Source organism: Salminus brasiliensis, chromosome 20 (assembly GCF_030463535.1).
Source record: "Salminus brasiliensis chromosome 20, fSalBra1.hap2, whole genome shotgun sequence".
Classification (NCBI taxonomy): Eukaryota; Metazoa; Chordata; class Actinopteri; order Characiformes; family Bryconidae; genus Salminus; species Salminus brasiliensis.
In genome coordinates, this window is record NC_132897.1 from 31,987,997 (window position 1) to 32,010,814 (window position 22,818).

The following is a 22,818-nucleotide window of genomic DNA, read 5'->3' on the forward strand; positions in this document are numbered from 1 at the left end:
ACGCTCGAGACTTCTGGTTAAAAAACCCTCAGTGACCTACATCTGCTTCCACAGGGCTTGGATTCAGCTGACCTGGCCGCCAGGGCTCCTAGTACTCGCTCTAGTGCGCCTAACGCCATGCCTAGCTATGCTGCCAGGAGTCTGCCGGCCTTCCTAGCCTAGAAACCTGCTTTAGCGCTCTGCGAGCTAACTGGGACTGCACGCAATGGAGGCATCTGCTGCTCCTTCGCTTTGACAGGTTATTTCTGGACATCGTTCCCCGCTGCTGCCGCCTTTGAACATCTCCTCAGTGGGTCTCTTCATATTAGCATAATCCCGCTGTATCGTGCGGTTCTGGCCACACGGGCCTAGCATTCTGGGTCCTTTTCTATCCCTCTTTCTTTCTCTCTCTTTCTCTTTCTCTCTCTCTCTTTCTCTCTCTCTCTTTCTCTCTCTCTCTCTCTCTCCCTCGCTTTCCCAAACCAAGTGAGTTAGGATCTTTATGTTCTATGTGCTGTAAGTAATAGTGACATCAGAGGGACTTAATAGCATATGCATAGCATATACTTCCTGTTGACATAAAAGGTCCAAGGTCTTTAAAGACTTTATTTGAAACCTGCAGCCTAACCCTGATATAAACATGCCCTAAACATGTCGTAGCAGATGTTGTACTGCTCATTGACAGGGACTACAATCTGTCATGACAACTCATGGCAGCATGTGGCATGTCTTATGACATGTTTATGGCATGATTATATAGCAGGGTTTAAAGAAGGTGCTTCCGAGTACAGTAATGGACCCTTACTCCATTTATAACGCGGTTATGGAGCTCCATTAAGATCATTCGCTTCATTAAACTAGTGACCAATAATCATAAGTCACCCATTAAGTGCTTATGCTTTGTTTTGGCTCATTTTTGAAAATCGCACATGGCCTTATATACACAGAATCACCAATCACAGCAAATCTGTTTTGCAGTTGAATTTGCTCCATAATTGAAATGAGTAAATAAATAATTACAAGGAAATTGGAAAAGTGCATTCCCTGAAGGAAACACGGGATGGTTGCGCAGCGTGGTTCCCATTCCTAGGCAGTTGCTAAGCTGTTGCTATGTAGTGACTAGTGTGAAAACTGTTTTTTCTAGCTGATAGCTATGGGATCCCAGGTTGTTGCTATGGTGGTGTTCAGTGGTTGCTATGATTTTAGTTGTTGCTAAGGTGTTGCGAGCTGGTAGTTTTTATGGTAGGGGGTATGTCGTCTCCCAGGTGGTGTTCCATGTTGTCTCAGGTGTTTGCTATGGTGATGGTATGAGGTTCCTGTGGTGGTATTACATGCTTGCTATGGGGTTGCTTAGTGGTTGCTGTGGTATCCCTGATGTTTGCTAGGTTGTTGCCAAGTGGTTGATGTGGCACCCCATGTGATTGGTTGTGTGTTATGAGTGCAGTATTGTCACATAGTGTGTAGAAATCATTCATCCAATCAAAAAGCTGTATACGAACCAAATCGCACACCAGACACAATCAGATCCAACAGTCCGGAATTGGATTGGTGTCGGTATCCTGAAAACTGTAGAAAATGAAAGAATGCTGTAAATCGGAGGGTACAGCGGTACTGTGAGTGATGATGCAAGCAGTAATAGCTATAATAAAATAGTGGAGACACAGTGAAGTAAATTTACATTTGGACAGCAGCGTTTAGTAGACACTCATTCCGACGTCGGAAAATGAGAGAAAAAATATTGTAAAGGATTCTTGTTTTTCTCTCCGTAAAACAAGGCAATCCAATCTGCACCGGTAACTGTCCAAGTGTGAAATGAGCTTTGTTTATATTATTTCCCAGCACTGCTTGTTATTGTCCGTGCTGAAGTTGTAAGGGTATATTGCAGTCATTACTTCTTGGTGCCAGGCGGCTGTTCAATATTTCCCATATATCCATGTGTCTGTGAGGTCAGTCGGAATAATGCTGCCTCCTAATTGACTGAGCAAGAGTTGCAGCATTAGATTTGCTTTTAATGAAGCCACTGATCTCCTTATTTCTCCCTCACTCTCTCACTCGCTGTTCCTCCCCTGACGTCCTCACCATCACTGTGCCCGGAGCTAATTATTGACAAGCACTTCACTTGTTCTCAGTCTGTCGCTCCTCTTTCACTGTTTCTCATCAGCACACTCCCTACAGGAGCATCTTTTTAGAGCTTCTGGCTCTCGGGATGAGAAACCACAAAGAGGTTCCCTTTAAATGAAGCATGGAATGTCTAATGTGTGAACGCTAACTAACTGGCCACTTTGCGGCACCTTGTGACCTCTTCCCACTCTTTTGTGGTCCAGGGCATAATGAGCTTGCAGAATGTGGATGGAAGTCTGGAGTAATGAGATCAGCTAGAGTCTGAGCTCCAGGATACGGGAATCCTTTCATTTGAAGGTGGAGGACGACCTCTGTGGCATTTCCTGGGACAGTGTCCTAAACCAGTGGTTGCTGGTTGTTAGGACATTGCTTGATAGTTGTTGAGTTACTCCAGGTGCTTGCAAGGGTGTTGCTGCTTGGTTTCTGTGGTAATACAGGTTTCTGGTGTTCTCAGGTAGCTTTCTGTTTCGCAGGTGTTTACTGTGTTGATAGGTGGTTGCTTTTGCATCTCAGGCTGTTTCTAGGTGGTAAATATGGTATTCCAGATGGTTGCTAGGGTGTTGCTAGGCAGTTGCTATGGTTTCTTAAGTGGTTGCTAGGGTGTTACTAAGTGTTTGAAATAGTATTCCATGTAGGGGTGGTTGTTAGGGTGTTGCTGGATTGTCGGTGGTGTGTAGGGTGCTGGTAGGTGGTTGTTGTAGCATCTCAGGTTGTTTAGGGGTGGTAAATATGGTGTTCCATGTGGTTGCTACAGTGTTGCTAAGCAGTTAGTATGGTTTCTTAATTGGGTGCTAGGGGATTAAAGTGGTTGAAATGGTATTTCATTAAGGTGTTTCAGGTAGTTGCTAGGTTGCGGTATTGTCTGGGGTGTCTAGGGTGCTGGTAGGTGGTTGTTGTAGCATCTCAGGTTAGGTTCTGGTGGTTAATACGATGTTCTAGGTGGTTTGCGAAGTGGTTAAAATAGTTTTAGGCGTGTTGTGGGGGGTGACTAGATGGTTGTTATGGTGTTCCAGATGGTTGTAGGGTATTGTCGGGTGGTTGCTTTAGTGCTCCAGGAGGTTTCTAGGTGGTTGCACTGAGTGATGGGGTGTGAGGAAGGGACATCCTACCCATCTAAAGAGAGTGAGGCCAGCCATGCTCTCCTGACTGTGGCATCATCTGGGATCAGACCTGTGATCTGACCCAAAAGGTTACTAACTGTGCGAGAGGGTTCTTGCGAATAGATTCAGGTCTCAAACACATGCTGTGTTCCCACACCTGGTGCACCACCGGGGTGCTCATTTCTCCCTAAGGTTGTGATATTTTCGTCAGTGCTGTCTCAAACAATTAAGCGAATTACTCTCGAAAGGCCTTTCCAGACAATCAGACAGTGAAGCAAGAAGCAGAGCTTTAGAGTCAGCACGGAAATAACAATATTGTTCAGAGACGCAGAAGCCAAACTGCCGCTGGGCTTCCCACCAGATGCTAAACTGCCTCTGCTCCCGTTGAACGACACATTAGGGTTCATTTGCTGGGCTGAGTTTGCTTTCAGTTGTTTGCTCTCGCGCTGCTTTACAGAGTTACTTTAAGACTTGCCAAGGGGTGGCTGGACTCAAAAACAGCATGGGTTGAGCTGAGACAATAATAAAAGAACCCCCCCCCCCCCCCCACACACACACACACACACAGCACAGTCCTCTGTTTATTTCTCAGCTGGCAGGCAAAATTAAAAACTGCTGGACCACATTCTAGCCCGTTCCCATAAAGCCATAACACCTTCTTAACACCACAGCAGAGTGTGACTCTTGCCTAGATTAATGCCTATCTGTCACTGGCCAACATACAGAGGAACTGTCCTTGAGTAAGGGGAGATATGAAGGTTGAAAATAAGGACATAATAGCGGACAAATACAAAAATGTAGACATTTACTGTGCAAGGCTTTAAATAAAGAGAGTGAATGTATCCGAAACAAGAGTCAGAGATGTGATGTTTGTGTATGTAAAACCAGATTGGACATAAAATAATTAGCTGAAAGGTGCATAAAGGAGGAGTGGAAAAAAAAAAGAGGATTAGCCAGAATTGTTGAAACCTGGATTTAGTCCAGCACACCCAAAGCACAGAGATTAGAATCCCTACCTGAATGCAGCCTCAGAAATGATGGCCAAATCTTATTGACCCAACAAAATTCTCTCTCTGTCTGTAGCCTGGCAGAATTCAGTCTCAACCTGACAACATTCTCTGAACTCGACTGCAGTCCAACCACTGTGTTTGAATTCAACTGTAGCCCAACAAAACTCCCTAATCCCAACTGAAACTCAACAAAATTCTATTATCCCGACTAAAAGGCATCTTAATTCTTTTATCCTGTCTGACTATGGCCTAACTAAATTCTCCTATTCTGACTGTAGGCCAACCATAGACAAACATTATTCTCTGTAACCCAAACAAAATTCTCTTATTCTTATTTTGTTGACTATAGGCCAACACAATTCTGTCTGAACCCGACTGTAGCCCAACAGAAAATTATATGTCCTGACTGTAGTTCAGCAAAATTCTGCCTTATCCTGACTGTAGCCGGCAACAGTCTGCCTGAATCATGTGTTCTGTCTGAAGATAGAAAGGTGTTGCATACAGAATTCTCTGCAGACCTCCCAACCAGAAAATGAACAAAACTAAATAATAAAAAATAAATAAATAAATGTATACCCTTATTATGTTATAATAAGTGTGCCTTTGGACAACATTCCAAAAGCTCTTGGTTTGGATATTCTCATTTGTCAACAACCTGAATGACTCCAGAATACCAGGTAATAAAACATAGGGAGGAAAATAGAGAAAAAAATAGGGAAAACAGTACGGCAGAAAACATCCATTAGGGTGAGCAACGAGCTTTGAGAAATTCATGAAAAGTGAAATTCGAGGCCCGGCAAAATATCTGAGGAGTGATGTCCGAACCCAACTGAGCTTGACGCGAATGGCTGCGTCCCATCAGAATTGTTCAAGTGTTTCAAGCTCTGGAAGAACTGAGCGAGGCGCTCGTCTTCTTGCAGCACGCCCCTTGCAGATGAGTCGCGTAAGGACTAGGCTTTGAAGTTAGCGAGGCCTATAAATAGTGCTGCTTTATGTAACTGTGCCTGTTTTAGGCACAATGATCGCACATGTGGGACTCTCGGGAACGGCCCACTTCTCCCAGCCTCCCTCTCTCTGTCTCTCTCTCTCTCTCTCTCTCCTACTACCTTTCTATCTATGCCTATTTGCCTGTGTCTGTCCCTCTGTCTTTCTTCCTACATCTCCATCTGTCTCTTCCTCTTTCTGTCTCCCTGCCACTTTACCTCCCCCTTTCTCTTCTTGTCCCCCTCCCCTCTCGCCCTCTCTGTCCAACTCCTTCTCTTTCCTGTTGGAGTGCTCTCTGTCCTCCTGAATAATTCATGCCGTTGGAGCGGTATCATCGTTTGAACTGCAGTCACAATGCTAGAGTGTGGAAGTGGGCTTATTACATGGGAGGAGAGAGAGAGGGTACCGTGAACCTGCCAAATATCCGATGGGCCTGGTCCCTCTTCCGCTTTCCCAGCTGCTTCATGCACCACCTGTTAATTATGCCGCAATCACTGCTAATCGTGGCTGATGAATGACCGCAGACCCCCTCTGCTGTCCAGAGCAGATCTCTGGGCACATGGCTTTTGTTTCCACCAGGCTCAGGGGGCTGCTGAGGAACCGAGGGCTTGTGTGGGCATGTAGTTACCCTTGACATGAGTAGCAGAGTTACCAAAGGCCAGACAGAACAGCATTGTAGAGGGAAGTCATCCATCCATGGTGTCAGAATCTGGGGGTCAGACAGGATCAAGGCCTTTTTATATCTCTCTCTCTCTCTCTCTCTTTCTCTGGCCTTGCTTTTGCACTGGTGTCAGGCACAAATAGGACACATTCCGTCTGCAAAACCATGCATGTTATGTACAGAACTGACGGGCAAGCCTAAGCTCCCCATGGTAATGGGCCATGTGTAATACAGCATGTATGTATACCTCTCATTAATGCATATTCATTTAGGGAAGATCAGAGATGTTCACACTGTGGGCAAGCCTGAGTCAAGTCTTGAGTTTCTGGGGTGCAAGTCCAAGTTTGGTCGGGGGGACAAGTCCTTGTTGAGTCTTGAGTTTCTGGGGGCCGAGTCTGAGCCAAGTCTTGAGCCTTCTTGTTGAGTTTCTGGGATAGGGGGTCTGTATTGTACAGGTTCTGGGGTGCACGTCTGAGTCAAATCCAAGTCAGGGAGCAAGTTCAACTCTGATCTGGGGTGTAGGTGGCGAGTGTTGAGTTTGGGTGTGGATATTTGTGAGTTTCTGGGATATACGTCTGTATGGAGTCTTAAGTTTCTGGGATGCGAGTCCAAGTAAAGTCTGGAGATTCTGTGGTGCAGGTCTGAGTGTGTTTTAAATCGTGTGTTTCCATGAGGAACGTCAGTGGTTATGTTAGAGGGATTAGTGGTGTAGTTAGAGGGCATTCCTGTCCACAGTTTGCGTTTTGCTACTGCCTTAGTAAATAGAGGGGTGCTGAGTGTTGAGGTTGAACACTGTGGGTGCGTCAGGTCACATTTTGGCTGCATCAGGTCATGTTCTCCTGTGTGGGCAAATGGTCCACATAGACTCTCTCTCTGGCTGTGTCTGTCTACCTCTCTCCCTGCCACTCTCACAGTCTATTTCATTGACCTTTTACAGCACATGCCTTGCAAATGACATCACAGCCAAAGCAAATGACACAAGTGCAAATGGATGACCAGCGTGGCTAACGAAGTTACTGAGCACAAGAGAAGAGGAGGCAGTTATTTAGTTGCCTAGCTGGTTGTCAAGCTGTGATGGCGCCACCACAAATCTGCTGCTGCTGGCAGAGTCACTTCACTCCTTTCCTCCGAAATGTACGACAGGTTGTTACTGCTGGTGCGCTCTCTCTTTCTAGGACTCTCCAGGTCTGTCAGATCAGTCCTCAAAGCTTTTTCTGGCTTGAAAGTGAGAAAATCATTATTTTGGCATCACTGAATTTCTCTCTATCCAATGCAGCCTCCTGGCGCTTCTCCGACCATTACTGTCTTTTTACTGTCTTCACTGAATCTCTCTCTTTCTCTCTCTCTCTCTCTCTCTCTCTCTCTCTCTATCTCTCTCTCTATCTCTTCCAGGAATTGGCCAGGGCGTCCCTGTGGTGGCTCTGATCGTGGAGGGTGGCCCGAACGTGATTTCCATCGTGCTGGAGTACCTGCGCGACACGCCCCCCGTGCCCGTAGTGGTGTGTGATGGCAGTGGGCGAGCCTCGGACATCCTGGCATTTGGCCACAAGTACTCGGAGGAGGGAGGGTAGGTGGCACAAAGAGAGCAGCCTGTGAACCACCAGGTCAGGGTCTAAGAGAGACACAGCCCACATAGGTGATGACGGCGGGACGTACGTATATCATCTAGTGTGCAACCAAAATTAAAGCCAGGTGATTCCGCTAAATTGGCCAGCGAGTGGAAGCACAAGTTAAATGTTTCTTATAATTTGGCCAGTTAGTGAAAGTACAGGGTAGGTGTTTCTTATAAAGTGGTTGCGGTTTCTAATAAAGTGGCCAGGGAGAGAAAACATGAGGCAGGTGTTTCTAATACTGTGGCCAAGCAGCAAGATGCAAGCCAGCTAAACTTTGTCCTAAATCGTGACCCAGTTGGTTTGCAGTAGAAGGTGAATAAATGAGTATGTGGAGAAGGAGCTGAGTAATGGCCTCACCCGCAGTCCTTTATACTTTTGGAGTAAGAACTTGGTGAGGTTTGCAAGTGTCTGTGTCTGCAGATGAGCTCAGTGTTTTCTATTAGCCTACATACAGAACACTGTGTTTGTCTGAGCGTTAATTAAAGGAGATCGCTCTTCTTCAGACTGCTGCCATGTTTTTAAGCAACTCCGCTTCCAGGTCTCTAATTGCTTTCTCTCTCGCTCTCTTTTTATCTTCATCGTTCCGACCTATCTGCCTCTGTTACTGTCGTACACTCTTTCTATCATTCTTCTGCTCGTCCTGTCTTCTTCTCCTGACTTGATCTGATCTGGCTTCTGGACGCTCTCCTCCTCCTTTAAATCTTTATATCGGATTTTCCCTACACTCTCTCACTCACTCCCATATCCTAATTTCCCTCCTTCCATCCCTTCTGACGCTCCATATTATTCCTCCCTTACTCTTCTTCAACATTTTCCTTTCATCTCTAAACTTCTACCTCTCTTTCTCCCCCACTCTCTCTCTTTCTACCTCTACCTCAAACCCTCTCCCCTTTCTCTCCACTCTCTCTGTCTCTCTCTACTTCTACCTTCTCTTATCCCCTCTCTACCTCTCTTACCCCTCTCTCTCTCTGCTTCTACCTCTCTCTCAACTTCTCTTATCCCCCCTCTACCTCTCTCACCCCCTCTCTCTACTTCTACCTCTCTCTCACCTTCTCTTATCCCCCCTCTACCTCTCTCACCCCTCTCTCTCTCTGCTTCTACCTCTCTCTCACCTTCTCTTATCCCCCCTCTACCTCTCTCACCCCCTCTCTCTACTTCTACCTCTCTCTCACCTTCTCTTATCCCCTCTCTACCTCTCTTACCCCTCTCTCTCTCTGCTTCTACCTCTCTCTCACCTTCTCTTATCCCCCCTCTACCTCTCTCACCCCCTCTCTCTACTTCTACCTCTCTCTCACCTTCTCTTATCCCCCCTCTACCTCTCTCACCCCTCTCTCTCTGCTTCTACCTCTCTCTCACCTTCTCTTATCCCCCCTCTACCTCTCTCACCCCTCTCTCTCTGCTTCTACCTCTCTCTCACCTTCTCTTATTCCCCCTCTACCTCTCTCACCCCTCTCTCTACTTCTACCTCTCTCTCACCTTCTCTTATCCCCCCTCTACCTCTCTCACCCCTCTCTCTCTACTTCTACCTCTCTCTCACCTTCTCTTATTCTTCCTCTACCTCTCTCACCCCACTCTCTCTCTGCTTCTACCTCTCTCTCACCTTCTCTTATCCCCCCTCTACCTCTCTCACCCCCTCTCTCTACTTCTACCTCTCTCTCACCTTCTCTTATCCCCCCTCTACCTCTCTCACCCCTCTCTCTCTACTTCTACCTCTCTCTCACCTTCTCTTATCCCCCCTCTACCTCTCTCACCCCTCTCTCTCTACTTCTACCTCTCTCTCACCTTCTCTTATTCTTCCTCTACCTCTCTCACCCCACTCTCTCTCTGCTTCTACCTCTCTCTCACCTTCTCTTATTCCCCTCTACCTCTCTCGCTCCTCTCTCTCTATGTCTGCCTCTCTCACCTTCTCTTATCCCCCCTCTACCTCTCTCGCTCCTCTCTCTCTACACCTACCTCTCTCACCTTCTCTTATCCCCCTTCTACCTCTCTCGCTCCTCTCTCTCTACGTCTACCTCTCTCTCACCTTCTCTTATCCCCCTCTACCTCTCTCACCCCTCTCTCTCTACTTCTACCTCTCTCTCACCTTCTCTTTTCCCCTCTCTACCTCTCTCGCTCCTCTCTCTTTGTACCTCCACCTCTCACTCTCACCCTCTCCTCTTTTTCCCCACTCTTTGTCTCTCTTATGCCCTTACTTCATCTCTCTTTCACTTATTCTACTTCTCCCTCTCTACCTCTACCTCTTCCCAAACTATTACTGCCTTTCACTAATTACACTCTCTCTCTCTCTCTCTCTCTCTCTCGCCCTCACTCTCTCCCCTGCAGGCTGATTAACGAGTCTTTGCGAGATCAGCTGCTGGTCACCATTCAGAAGACGTTCACGTACAGCCGCACTCAGGCCCAGCACCTCTTCATCATCCTGATGGAGTGCATGAAGAAGAAGGAGCTGGTGAGTCCTGACACAGTAAACAACAAGCGCAACTCCAGCAAACACTGGTAAACACCAGTAAACAGGGGTAAACACAGCCACGCTGTGTGAGCTTCTGCTACACACGTCTCTCAGTGTACACACTTTCCTCGTTCCCAGCGGTGCGGTCTTCAACACAGTCCCCAGTGCAAACAGCCAGTTAATTATTGAACTTCTGCAGACTAATTAATTGAAATGTGAACGTTCTTAATAATTAATATCCATGCCAGCGAGGAGAAGTGACCATCACTACATCCCTGGAAGAGTCCCACTCCGTTATTCTCATCTAGCCTAGAAGACTTGCAAGCCTTTAAGCCATTTGAGCTTAAGTCTAGGCTCTGTGTGCTCCAGCCCAACCCTGAATAGCAGGGAGAACTTGTTGGCTGGGTTGTCGCTATTGCATAGTGAGTGACCCATTGGCTGGGTTGTTGCTATTGCATAGTGAGTGACCCATTGGCTGGGTTGTCGCTATTGCATAGTGAGTGACCCATTGGTAGGTTTGTTGCTATTGCATAGTGAGTGACCCATTGGCTGGGTTGTTGCTATTACATAGTGAGTGACCCATTGGCTGGGTTGTCGCTATTGCATAGTAAGTGACCCACTGGCTGGGTTGTTGCTATTACATAGTGAGTGACCCATTGGCTGGGTTGTTGCTATTACATAGTGAGTGACCCATTGGCTGGGTTGTCGCTATTACATAGTGAGTGACCCATTGGCTGGGTTGTTGCTATTACATAGTAAGTGACCCATTGGCTGGGGTGTCGCTATTACATAGTGAGTGACCCATTGGCTGGGTTGTCGCTATTACATAGTGAGTGACCCATTGGCCTGGTTGTCGCTTTTGCATAGTGAGTGACCCATTGGCCTGGTTGTCGCTATTACATAGTGAGTGACCCATTGGCTGGGGTGTCGCTATTGCATAGTGAGTGACCCATTGGCTGGGGTGTCGCTATTACATAGTGAGTGACCCATTGGCTGGGTTGTTGCTATTGCATAGTGAGTGACCCATTGGCTGGGTTGTCACTATTACATAGTGAGTGACCCATTGGCTGGATTGTCACTATTACATAGTGAGTGACCCATTGGCTGGATTGTCGCTATTGCATAGTGAGTGACCCATTGGCTGGGTTGTTGCTATTACATAGTGAGTGACCCATTGGCTGGGTTGTCACTATTACATAGTGAGTGACCCATTGGCTGGGTTGTCACTATTACATAGTGAGTGACCCATTGGTAGGTTTGTTGCTATTGCATAGTGAGTGACCCATTGGCTGGGTTGTCACTATTACATAGTGAGTGACCCATTGGTAGGTTTGTTGCTATTGCATAGTAAGTGATCCATTGGCTGGATTGTCGCTATTACATAGTGAGTGACCCATTGGCTGGATTGTCACTATTGCATAGTGAGTGACCCATTGGCTGGGGTGTCGCTATTGCATAGTGAGTGACCCATTGGTAGGTTTGTTGCTATTGCATAGTGAGTGACCCATTGATAGGTTTGTCGCTATTACATAGTGAGTGACCCATTGGCTGGGTTGTTGCTATTACATAGTGAGTGACCCATTGGCTGGGTTGTCGCTATTACATAGTGAGTGACCCATTGGCTGGGTTGTCGCTATTGCATAGTGAGTGACCCATTGGCTGGGTTGTTGCTATTACATAGTAAGTGACCCATTGGTAGGTTTGTCGCTATTACATAGTGAGTGACCCATTGGCTGGGGTGTCGCTATTACATAGTAAGTGACCCATTGGCTGGGTTGTCGCTATTGCATAGTGAGTGACCCATTGGTAGGTTTGTTGCTATTGCATAGTGAGTGACCCATTGGCTGGGTTGTTGCTATTGCATAGTGAGTGACCCATTGATAGGTTTGTCGCTATTACATAGTGAGTGACCCATTGGCTGGGGTGTCGCTATTACATAGTGAGTGACTCATTGGCTGGGGTGTCACTATTACATAGTGAGTGACCCATTGGCTGGGTTGTCGCTATTGCATAGTGAGTGACCCATTGGCTGGGTTGTCGCTATTGCATAGTGAGTGACCCATTGGCTGGGGTGTCGCTATTGCATAGTGAGTGACCCATTGGCTGGGTTGTTGCTATTACATAGTGAGTGACCCATTAGCTGGGTTGTCACTATTACATAGTGAGTGACCCACTGGCTGGGTTGTCGCTATTACATAGTAAGTGACCCATTGGCTGGGGTGTCACTATTACATAGTGAGTGACCCATTGGCTGGGTTGTCGCTATTGCATAGTGAGTGACCCATTGGTAGGTTTGTTGCTATTGCATAGTGAGTGACCCATTGGTAGGTTTGTCGCTATTACATAGTGAGTGACCCATTGGCTGGGTTGTCGCTATTACATAGTGAGTGACCCATTGGCTGGGTTGTTGCTATTACATAGTAAGTGACCCATTGGTAGGTTTGTCGCTATTACATAGTGAGTGACCCATTGGCTGGGGTGTCGCTATTACATAGTGAGTGACCCATTGGCTGGGTTGTTGCTATTGCATAGTAAGTGACCCATTGGCTGGATTGTTGCTATTACATAGTAAGTGACCCATTGGCTGGGTTGTTGCTATTACATAGTAAGTGACCCATTGGCTGGGTTGTCGCTATTACATAGTGAGTGACCCATTGGCTGGGTTGTCGCTATTGCATAGTGAGTGACCCATTGGCTGGGTTGTCGCTATTGCATAGTGAGTGACCCATTGGCTGGGTTGTCGCTATTACATAGTGAGTGACCCATTGGCTGGGTTGTCGCTATTACATAGTGAGTGACCCATTGGCTGGGTTGTCGCTATTACATAGTGAGTGACCCATTGGTAGGTTTGTTGCTATTACGTAGTGAGTGACCCAACAGGTTCAGCCCAGCGGGTTATGGGGTGTTTATCTCAGGAAGTGATGATTTCACTTACTGGCGTCGCTATTTTCAGTGTAAGGCAGCGTAAAGACTGCATAATAAGCCTAAACAGCAGTGCTGCGTAAGTGTCCCTGTGTGTGTCCTGTCACAGAATCATTAGCGAGGCTGAGGTGCCCTGTCCACTTCATCGCCGATAAATGCCACGTGAAGCTGATCTCCTCAGGGAACCACACTGTCTGTTCATGTCAACTTTTCTCTCCGTCAAACACGTTCACACTCTTTCACCCACTCGCTGCTCTGCCTCTCTCTAGTCATTACCCTGCGCTCCCGAGCTCTCTCTCCTTTTCACACTTCCTCCTTCAACCGCTCTCCCTCTTCATATTGATTCCAGATTCTCCTGTTTGTTCACACACACACTCACATTGGGAATTCAAGAGGTTTTGGACATCTTTAGGCATATCACACACTCTATTTGACACATTCAACCAATGTAGATATTGGACTACTTATTCAATCACATCCTCTCTCTCTCTTTTCCAATAGAACTGCGTTACTACAGTCTCCAAAGCTTCTGTCTGTCTGTCTGGCTGGCTAAAAGTTTGTGGACACAGCTCTATTTGCCAGATGTATTGGTTAAGCTTGTGAGCATAGGTTTTGGCACCCAACATTTTAGACAAAAGTTTGTGGACACAGCTCTATTACCTAGGCGTATTCAGTGAGCTTTTTCCCCTAAATATCCTTTCAGCAAAGGTTTTGGCACCCTACATTTTAGACAAAAGATTGTGGACACCACTCTATTAGTCAGACAAATTGAATGAGCTTTCGCCCTAAGTATATTTTAAGCAAAGGGTTTGGCACCCTACATTTTGGTCAAAGGTTTGTGGACACAGCTCTATTAGCCAGACTTATTGGATGAGCATTTTCACTAAATATCTTTTGAGTAAATGTTTGACATCGACCTAGCAACACCTTAGCAGCCAACACCTATATCACAGAAACTTGTGAGCTGCAATCTCACTCATTTTATTTTTTGCTTTTCAAATGCTCTTCTCTTTTTTATTTTATTCCTAGACAATTTATTAGGTATAATGTTGATGACTGGTTTACTGTGTTTACCTCAGCACTGAAATGAATTAATCATTCTTCCAAACAAAATCATATTATTGTGTGTGTAAGGGGGGGGGGGGTGGTAAACCCCAAGTAGAATGTCTTTTAGGGCCCGTGATTGTTCAGAAACAGCCCTATCCCCAACCCCAGTAAAACAGCTTTATCAGGTATCAATCCTTAAAAAAAAAAAATCAATATTAAATATACACTGTCCAAATATTTGGGGATACTACTTGTAATGAAAAAAGTAATAGTAAAATAGTAATGTTAATGTAAAATGTAAAACAAATTGTAATGTAAAAGATAAAAACTCTAAAATAAAATCTGAAATACACATTTCATTTCAAACTGTTAATCTGAAATATGAAAGAGAAGAAATCTAAAATAAGTCAAAGTTTAAAAGTTTAAAGTTTAGATTGTATAATACTAATAATATATATTTGGGGGATTTTTTGCAAAAAGCTGCCTATAATGTTTTTTATAAGATGGTCAGTGCAGTTGTTTTGGCAACCTACACAGCTCTACTAGCCAAATGTATTGGATGGGTTTTAGGTCAATTTACTTAAATTGACTATTTTTCAACAGTGTATGCTTGTCAAATACCAAAACCAAACCAAAAAACTAAACCACATTAAACAGAAGTGTACAGTAAATAATATAGAAAGACAGACTGACATTAATTACTTGGCTATCCTTGCAGTTATTGAATGTACAATATAACAAATATGTTGTTTATTTTGCTGCCGTTATTACTGAATTAGTGAACTAACCGGTTATTACTGAATACATGGTTGTTTCAGGTCACAGTTCTGTACATTTACATGCTCTAAATGAGTGTGTGTGTGTGTGTGTGTGTGTGTGTGTTTGCTGTACACTGTGTACTAGCAGTGTGTATTTCCTGCTTCCACACACGCCAATTAACAAACTGTCCAAAAAGTATAGCCTAGAATCTGTAATACTGCCGTACCACTCCACACACACACACACACACACACACACTGAGAGCTGTTCCTGCAGCACACACTCACGCAGGCCTTTAAAGGGATTGATGAAGGCGCTGTGTAGGGTGAGTGTGGGGTGACTGATGTGTTGGCAGATGTGAAAGCGGCACATGTGCAGTCAGCTTGCCAAGGATTTTATAGCACCACTGACATCTCTCGCACACACACACACACACACTCAGCATGCTCTAACTGGGCTTATTTAAGCTTTTAGCACTGCTGCCATCACACTCCACACTCACACACACACACACACACACACACACCTCCTTAATGTGAACTTTTTATCTTGCCATTGCCGTTTTACAGTCATCTCACACACCCCACTTGCAGTGGGCTTACCAAACTCCTTATACCACCACTGCCGTTTCACAATCGTCATATACACTCACACACACACACACACACACACACACACACTTATCACACCACGTGTAGCACCAGCCTCCCCTACAGGCAACAAGCAGATGGGAAAGGGTTCAAGCTGGCTCCACTTAAGCTAAATGCTCTGGTGTTTAATTTTTGATTGGAGGGCCACTTAAAGATGAGCAGCGACTCCAATACGATCCCAACGTCAATGCGCCGGGAAAAATATTAGAATAACACAACTAGAGCAGGGTTCGTTTTCCTGAAACACTTACAGGTCTCTTCTGAAAACCCCTGTTCACAGTATTCAAGGGGACATTACCTTCCAGCGTGCTCATGTGGGGCTCAATTGGGTGGAGTGAGGGCTAAGTGGGTTCCAGGTGGCGGTGAACTCTGAGTGGGTGTGTACGTACATTGTTACTGGGACCCAGTTGGGCTTCCCAAATGGGCCCCATCGTTACAGCCTACCCATCTAGGCCCCATGTGCAGGATCCAACCCAGATTGGGCCCAGATTAACCCCTCCTGGTCCCATTCCTGACCCCACATAGACATGGGAGCCTGCTAGGGTGGTCCACATATAACGTTTACATGGGTCAGCGTGCCGAAAGCAATCACAGCTCAATTTGCCGTGACCATTTCCCAACCTCTGTTTGTTCTTTTATTTAAATAGGTTATTTGGGTTTCTGTGCCTTTAAGACTGATGTAAATCACCTTAGTTCTGACTGGCTGCCCTGTATTGTGTCAGATTGACTTGTCCCCTATTGTAGTTAGGAATTACAGCTAAATCCAAGCTCCTCAAACACTCCTGGACTCCTTTTAAGGCGTTTCCCACTTGTCCCACACCCACTTTTCTGAGTATTTTTGTAACATTGTAAGACCTAGCTTCATCACTTTCTTGCTTTTTTTTCCTTGAATACAAACACTGAAACGTCCTGGACCTGAAAACAGCTTTCACACGTACCAAAACGCCTTAGCAACTGTTAGCAAGGCAGGGAAAGGATATAAAAAGATCACAAAGGAAATTTCATCTAGCATCTACAGTGTGGACAGTTATTAAAAAACAGCAGTACAGGGAAGCTGTGGAAGTGATAATGCTGGTAAGACATATCAGAACCCCCATATGACTACCAAGAACCTGCATGAAAGCTTACCTAGATCTAGAGGGTGGTTCCACTGTGCAGCGTTGCTCGCACAAACATCATCCTCACAAAAGAGTCATAAGGTGGAAACCTCAACTGTGACCTTCTATCATATTTGGTAGTGTTGTGGTGTTTCCATTTGCACTGACCTTCTGCAAAGAAGAGTGTTTGATTAGCTAGGGGGCTAAGTTTACTGCTTCTCAATTACAACCGTCAACAAAATGTCATTTGGCCAAGGATGTCCAAACTTTTGCATAGGACAATGAGTTTCGCAAACAAGATTTGCATTCCCCTGCTACCGGAGAAATGACATTTCTAACCACCTGCCTCTAAATAAGTACTTGTAGATTTTCGAAAGCTCTGTCCACCTTCGAGATACTTCATCAGAACGGGCTTTTCAGGCTGTTTTAAGGCCAGTGTAGGTGAATATGGCATGTTTCCAAATCGATGTAGTGATGGTTACATGTTGTTTTTTTTAGCCACTCCCTTTAAACCCTAATTTTTGCAGTTGGTGGTTTGATTGTTTGTCAGTCAGACTCTTGATCGGTTTCTGTCACTCTGACAGTCAAGTCTATACGTAACATTGGTTGGTCGGGGCTGTGGATGCTGTCACTAACAAATCTGCGAATCGCCTAAACCCGCCCACAATGTCTGAGCCATAGTGCCGAATATTAGAGAGACACTATCATCCAAATTTGTCTTTAGTCTACTGTGTGCTTCTGGACTAGGTCCAACAGACTTGGCAAATTCTCCCTGTTACAAAATTCCCAATTCAACTGGAGATTAATCTTCGACCTGCTTGTGTGAACTTGGCTCAGCAACTTCCCCCACTTCTAAAACACCTGACAATGTGCATTATCAGGGATGTCCCGATAAGGTTATTTTAAAAAATCCATATTTTCTGAATATTCTATAAAATTCAGTTAAAGTCCCCAAAGATTTTCCTGTTTGTTATATCCACAATATCTCAGATGCAGCACAGTGTCCTTGGAATGATCTGGTAAATTACAGTGTTGACAAGGGCTTCGGCTTTGAAGATGTATGATTATGCCTGTCCATCCTCACCTTCAAGCCTGCAGACCAATAACTGTCCATAGACCAATAAACCCAAAAACACCAGCAGACTATCCACAGTAGACCTGTTCCTGACCTGTTCACAAAGGCATTCAGACACTCAGTAAACTCACCAGGCACTTCCCTTAAAATGGAGTACAATCTGGTTTCATATTTATGGGTGGAGGACCCACTCTTAACCCCAATTTGTATAAAACCCCAGCAACACCTATAGGCCTAGAACCCTCGTACCAGTAGAACTTACCATGAACTACCATGGCACTGGCATTGTTGTGCTGAGACTGGTGCACCACGGAACCTGTGCAGCTACACTATATGCCCAAATGTCCAATGAATGCATTCAGCTACTTTAAGTTGCACCCAGTGCTGACACAGATGTGCAGATACACACACAGCTAGCCTAGTCACTGTGTCCCAATACATTTGTCCGTATAGTGTATGTGGCAAATAACTGAAGTACAAGGCAAGTATTTGCATATGTGATGCACAAAACCCACCAACATCTCAAGGTTTATCGTTTTTGTAGCAGTCAGGACTCTAAAATCCAGTGATAAGCTTTTATCTGGCTTCCCCACATTACCTATGATGCTTGTCTGAAATCACATGTTGATGAGAAGGGCAATTAGAATGCATCACAGCACCAGTCACCAGTCACCCGATCCATTTTGCTAATTTGTTTTGATGTAGTACTGAAGCACATTATCCACGGAAGGTGTCCTAGGTCAAAGGTGCCTTCTAGTCAGTAACACGTGAAGTACAGCTTTGGCCTGTTATGGTATAAGCAGTACTTAAAAGCCAAGCCATAAAGGTCTGTTCATAGTTTGGTATGTTGAAAATATCCTGGACGTAAACAAATCTAGAAAGAACAAAAGAAGACAGACGCCCAAGGCATGTAGAGGTTTCTCATGGAAGCCAGGGCTCGACAATACAATCCCCTTGACTGAACACTTGGATAGACACACAGATGTGTTTTCAACAAGCGCAGCTAAAGGACTTCCATGTTCAGAGCCTCCTCTCTGGGTAGTCTCCCAGCTTTTGGATGTTTGATGTCATGCAGTGTGTGTGTGTGTGTAGGAGGCTCTCCAGAGCTTTAGGATAAGCGTGAAAGGCATGTACAGCTTCCATAATGCCTCTGCGCTATCAGTCACACAAGTCACGAGCCTCCCTGCTTTGATCTTTTGCAGAGTAACATGTCAGTTGTTGTTAGTGGGGGTTTTGCATATGTGTGGAGTGACTCAGGATAATGAATAGGGGAACCGCTCAATCCCTGCGGTTTGTTTTGATGTGGCTGGAAAGCAGTTGGGGTCTCAAAGGGGATAGCGCTTCCTTCTGTGCCCTAAAGGCTTGTGTTTTGAAAGTACCCGAGGCTTGCATGGAAAGGGTAGAAGGATTACTCCTTCGTTGTCCATGTTCGCAGGGTTTCCAAACTTTGTCTATCTTTTGAAACCATTACGGCCCTGAATGCACCTCATATTAGCCGCCAAGGACTAGGTCTAGGCATGCTAAGAGGTGGAATGAGATTGGAAACCTTGTCCCAGGTCATGAAGATCCAGTCGAGAGGTTGGAATTGTCCTCCAGGCATGCCTTACGGGATCACGTGAGCAGCAGGTCGACAAAGAGCTCTCCACGTGCTTGGGAAGGAGGCACGTGTAAGCCCCCACATTGGTATCTCTCGCTATTGTATGAAATGGTGGAGGCCTACAACAAAAGGACTCGCAAACACGGATGCGGAATCAGAGACGCCAGTCCTCGCGTGTTGCGTTCCAGAGTATTTAGGCGGAATGTTCTTAACGTGGCCTCAGCGCTGTCATTCGCGGTCCTAATTGTGATGAATATTCATTCTGTTCGGTGTGTGTGTGAGACAACCGAAATAAGCTGCGAAACAAAAGGACATTAGGATCGGCTCTGCTCCCTGCTCTTATTTCCAAACTCATTCTGCTCTCAATCTGCCTCTCCGTGGAAGCCCAAGAATCGCACAGCGAGGGAGCGATGATTCTATTTATCAAACTGACAGGAAGGGAGGGGAGTCCTCGCTAACTCACACTCTCTCTCTTTTCGCTTTCGATCTCTCTCTTTTGCTCTCTCGCTCCCTCTCTCTCTCTCTCTCTCTCTTAGAGAAAGAGGAGGCACATGAAGGAGTAATGCTGCCAAAGCTTATGCACTCATCAGAGACTTTAATATGGGAGGTCTTACACAGTTTGCAGCCCCCTCTCGCTCGCCGTCTCCCTCTGACAACAGTGCTCAGTCAACAATGCTCCTTTTGAGCCTGTGCATACATACATAAGCAGCACAGAGTGAAGGCTTGCTTACTTACTTACTTGCGTCTTGTTCCTCCTCCCTTTTGACCGCCTTTAATGTTTAATACGTATCAAGGTGAATAACTCAGAGGATGCTTCCGGAGCTAGAACATAAAGTTGGGTCAACTCGATGCTACAGCTAGGGACTGCTAGGTCCCTGATGTCAGAGTAGTGACACCAGTGCTGTACACTCCAGGCAAACTACAACATGGTGGTACAGTTTTCCATGCTAATATATGTTCCATGTCATATATTATGGTTTTAAGTCCTGCAGTTCTACTTATAGTGATCTGTCTGCCTTGCTAAAAAATCCAGCCCAAAACCAGCTATTGCTGGTAGCTGGTTTCAGATGGTCAAAGCTGGTTCTTGCTGGTCAGGGTGGTTGAAAGGCTGGTCATCTAGCGGAAAACATACCCAATGCTGGTAAGCTAACTGATTAATCTGCTCCATATAGTATGTTCCATTTGTATTTTTTCATTAAGCTGGATCACCAGCATTACCTGCATCACCAAGCTTAGTGGTGGTGATGCTGGTCGTGCTGGTTGACCAGCTCGGTTTCAGGAGAACCAGAGATTGGTCATGCAGGGCATACCCTTTTGCCTGCAATCTGTTACTACCGAACACTTGTGCTGAATACACAAGTCCGCAGCCAGGACCAATTCTAGGCTCGTATGGGGGTGGGGCTCCACATAAATTTCAACATCACTTTCCTGCATGCATTGTCCCTTAGTAAGCGGACATCAGGAGCTGATAGCTTCCACACCTGCAGCAGACCGTACCAGAGTCCACTAGAAGCAAATCCCATCCCAGAGATGGGTTATCTGGACCGCTCCTGGGTTCGAAAAAAAAAAACGCTTGACCAAACGTACTGAACTCTCAGAGCAAGGGCTCCCGGGTCCAGAAATCTGACGGTTAGGTTAGCATAGCAAATGCAATGGACCAATATTGCTATCAAGAACAGCACAAGTTTCTTGATAAGTTAAGAACTTATGTGAGCAGTCATAGGAGTCATTTACAGTGGCTTTATAAACGTGGCTCAGCCAATCAGATTTTAGAACCGGAACTGTCCACTTAATAATAAGCGTTCCTGCTAGCGTCCACGCTCCTTTGTTCATGTCTATAATGGTGGTGGCTTATACTACTGTTCCAGAGCATTAGCTTATAGCTGCAATATCTGTGCCAACCATCCCACACACACACACACACAAACAAACACATCCTCTCCAACACTGTCCCATATGTCCCGTCTCCACTGGAGCACGCTTTGTGTGTGTGTGTGTGTGTGTGTGTGTATAATCATCAAGGCGGTTGCGTAATCCACCATCAGTCACTCTGGAGAATCTTTGAGAAGAATGAGCTGATGGTGTGTTTGTGCCGCTGCGAATGCAGTCCACACACTGCAGTCCACCAAGGATTAACTGCAGAGCTAAAAATAGCACAGATGGTTTGTGCCTTCGCACTCATGCATTATTGATCAGCCATATGCATTATTGATTAGCAATAATCTATTATTGATCAAGAGTTACTGAGATGCACGTGGCGGTTGTGGTGCTTTTCTTTTAGACGTGTCTTGACCGTAAACGCAATCGATTACACTCGTTAAGCCAGGCCTGCTGGCTGCTCGGGCTGATTGAAACGCGGTTGTGTCGCCGTCTTCCATTTGTTTTAGTTTTTTGTTTGTTTTTTATTTTTTTTATGTTTGTTTTAAAATGTCATCTGTTGGAAGGATTTCTGTTCCCTAAATCTGGCTCACCATATTCATCAGGTTGCTGTTGACTCCTGACCTCACAGATTAATAGTCAGTGACCTCTAGTGACTTGAACAGGCCCTCTGGGAGAGCGGGCCTCACCAGAGAGAGTAAAAAATGAAAGAGATGCTGAGGTGAGGGACTGATTGATGAGGCATGAATGTTTAATAAAAACACAGTTAAAGGGTCGGTTAATGAAGGAAAGATGGATGGAAGGATTGATGGGTGGACAGTGGGTATGGAGGATGGATGTACTAGATGTACGTTTACATAGATGGATGGGTGATGGATGAATGAATGGATGGATTGATCAGTGTATGGATAGATTTGGATGGAAATTTGGATGGATGGATAGACGGAGGGATGGATGTGTATGTGATGAATAACTAGATAAGCATAGACGTAAGGATTGGATTGGACACATGGAAAGATGGATGGATGAACATGTGGATGGATGCATTAATGGGTGGAAACAATACACAGATGATGAGATGGATGCATGGATGGACAGATGGAAAGATGAAATAATAAGTGGATGGATGGAATGGTTTGATGCACAATGGTGTATTATATGGCTGGACGGGTTTATGGAATGTTAATTGGATGGATGGATGGATGGATGGATAGACCCATGAATGGGTAATGGATTTATAGGTATATGAATGGACGTTTGGTTGGGGGTGGGTGGAATGGCTAGATGGCTTGTAGATGTATGTATGCATAGATGAATGGATTGAATCATTAATAAATCATCATTTTATGTATGGAAGGTTAGATGGGTATGTGGTGTATGGATGAATGGACAGATGGTTGGATAAAAGAAGAGTAGAAATGAGGAGATGAATCTATAGGATATGAACTGTGGTTGCTGGGGACAAATTGTGTGTGTGTGCTGTAGTGAAGGGAGAGAAACTTAACATGCTGATAAATTAAGATAAATGTTGCTCTCTCTCTTTCTCTCTCTCTCTCTCTCACACTCTCTCTCTGTGTAACCCACTGATCCCTGCTCCTGACTTACAGTGAACTAAATGACAATCATATTAGGCGGTTCATCTGCACCAACACACCCACATTCGCACAGTCCTCCCTGCCCCCCACATACACACACACACACACATCACACTGTACCACTGTAGCTTCTCTGTGTGTTCTCGGGTGTTCACAGCTGTCAGCAAAGCAACCCAGCGTTAAATAAGTACGCATGTTGCATTAACACTGCTTATGAAGTGTAAATGGGTTCGTAAAAGCAGCTGCTTCTCTGGTTTAATAATCAAACCTGCTGTCTCGTAACA

General features: G+C 45.4%; 1 protein-coding gene across 10 annotated transcripts in view; it reads left to right on the plus strand.

Annotated features, from left to right (window-relative positions):
* Positions 1–22,818, plus strand: part of trpm3 (transient receptor potential cation channel, subfamily M, member 3) — a 175,203-nt gene that overhangs the window by 106,509 nt on the left and 45,876 nt on the right. For 9 of the 10 annotated variants that reach the window (XM_072665005.1, XM_072664998.1, XM_072664996.1 and 6 more), the window contains exons 7-8: positions 7,248–7,422; positions 9,791–9,914. In XM_072665005.1, coding sequence (XP_072521106.1) covers positions 7,248–7,422; positions 9,791–9,914 — 299 coding nt within the window. Of the gene's footprint in view, positions 1–7,247; positions 7,427–9,790; positions 9,915–22,818 lie in introns of those variants that run through there. The other variant, XM_072665004.1, reaches the window with a different exon arrangement.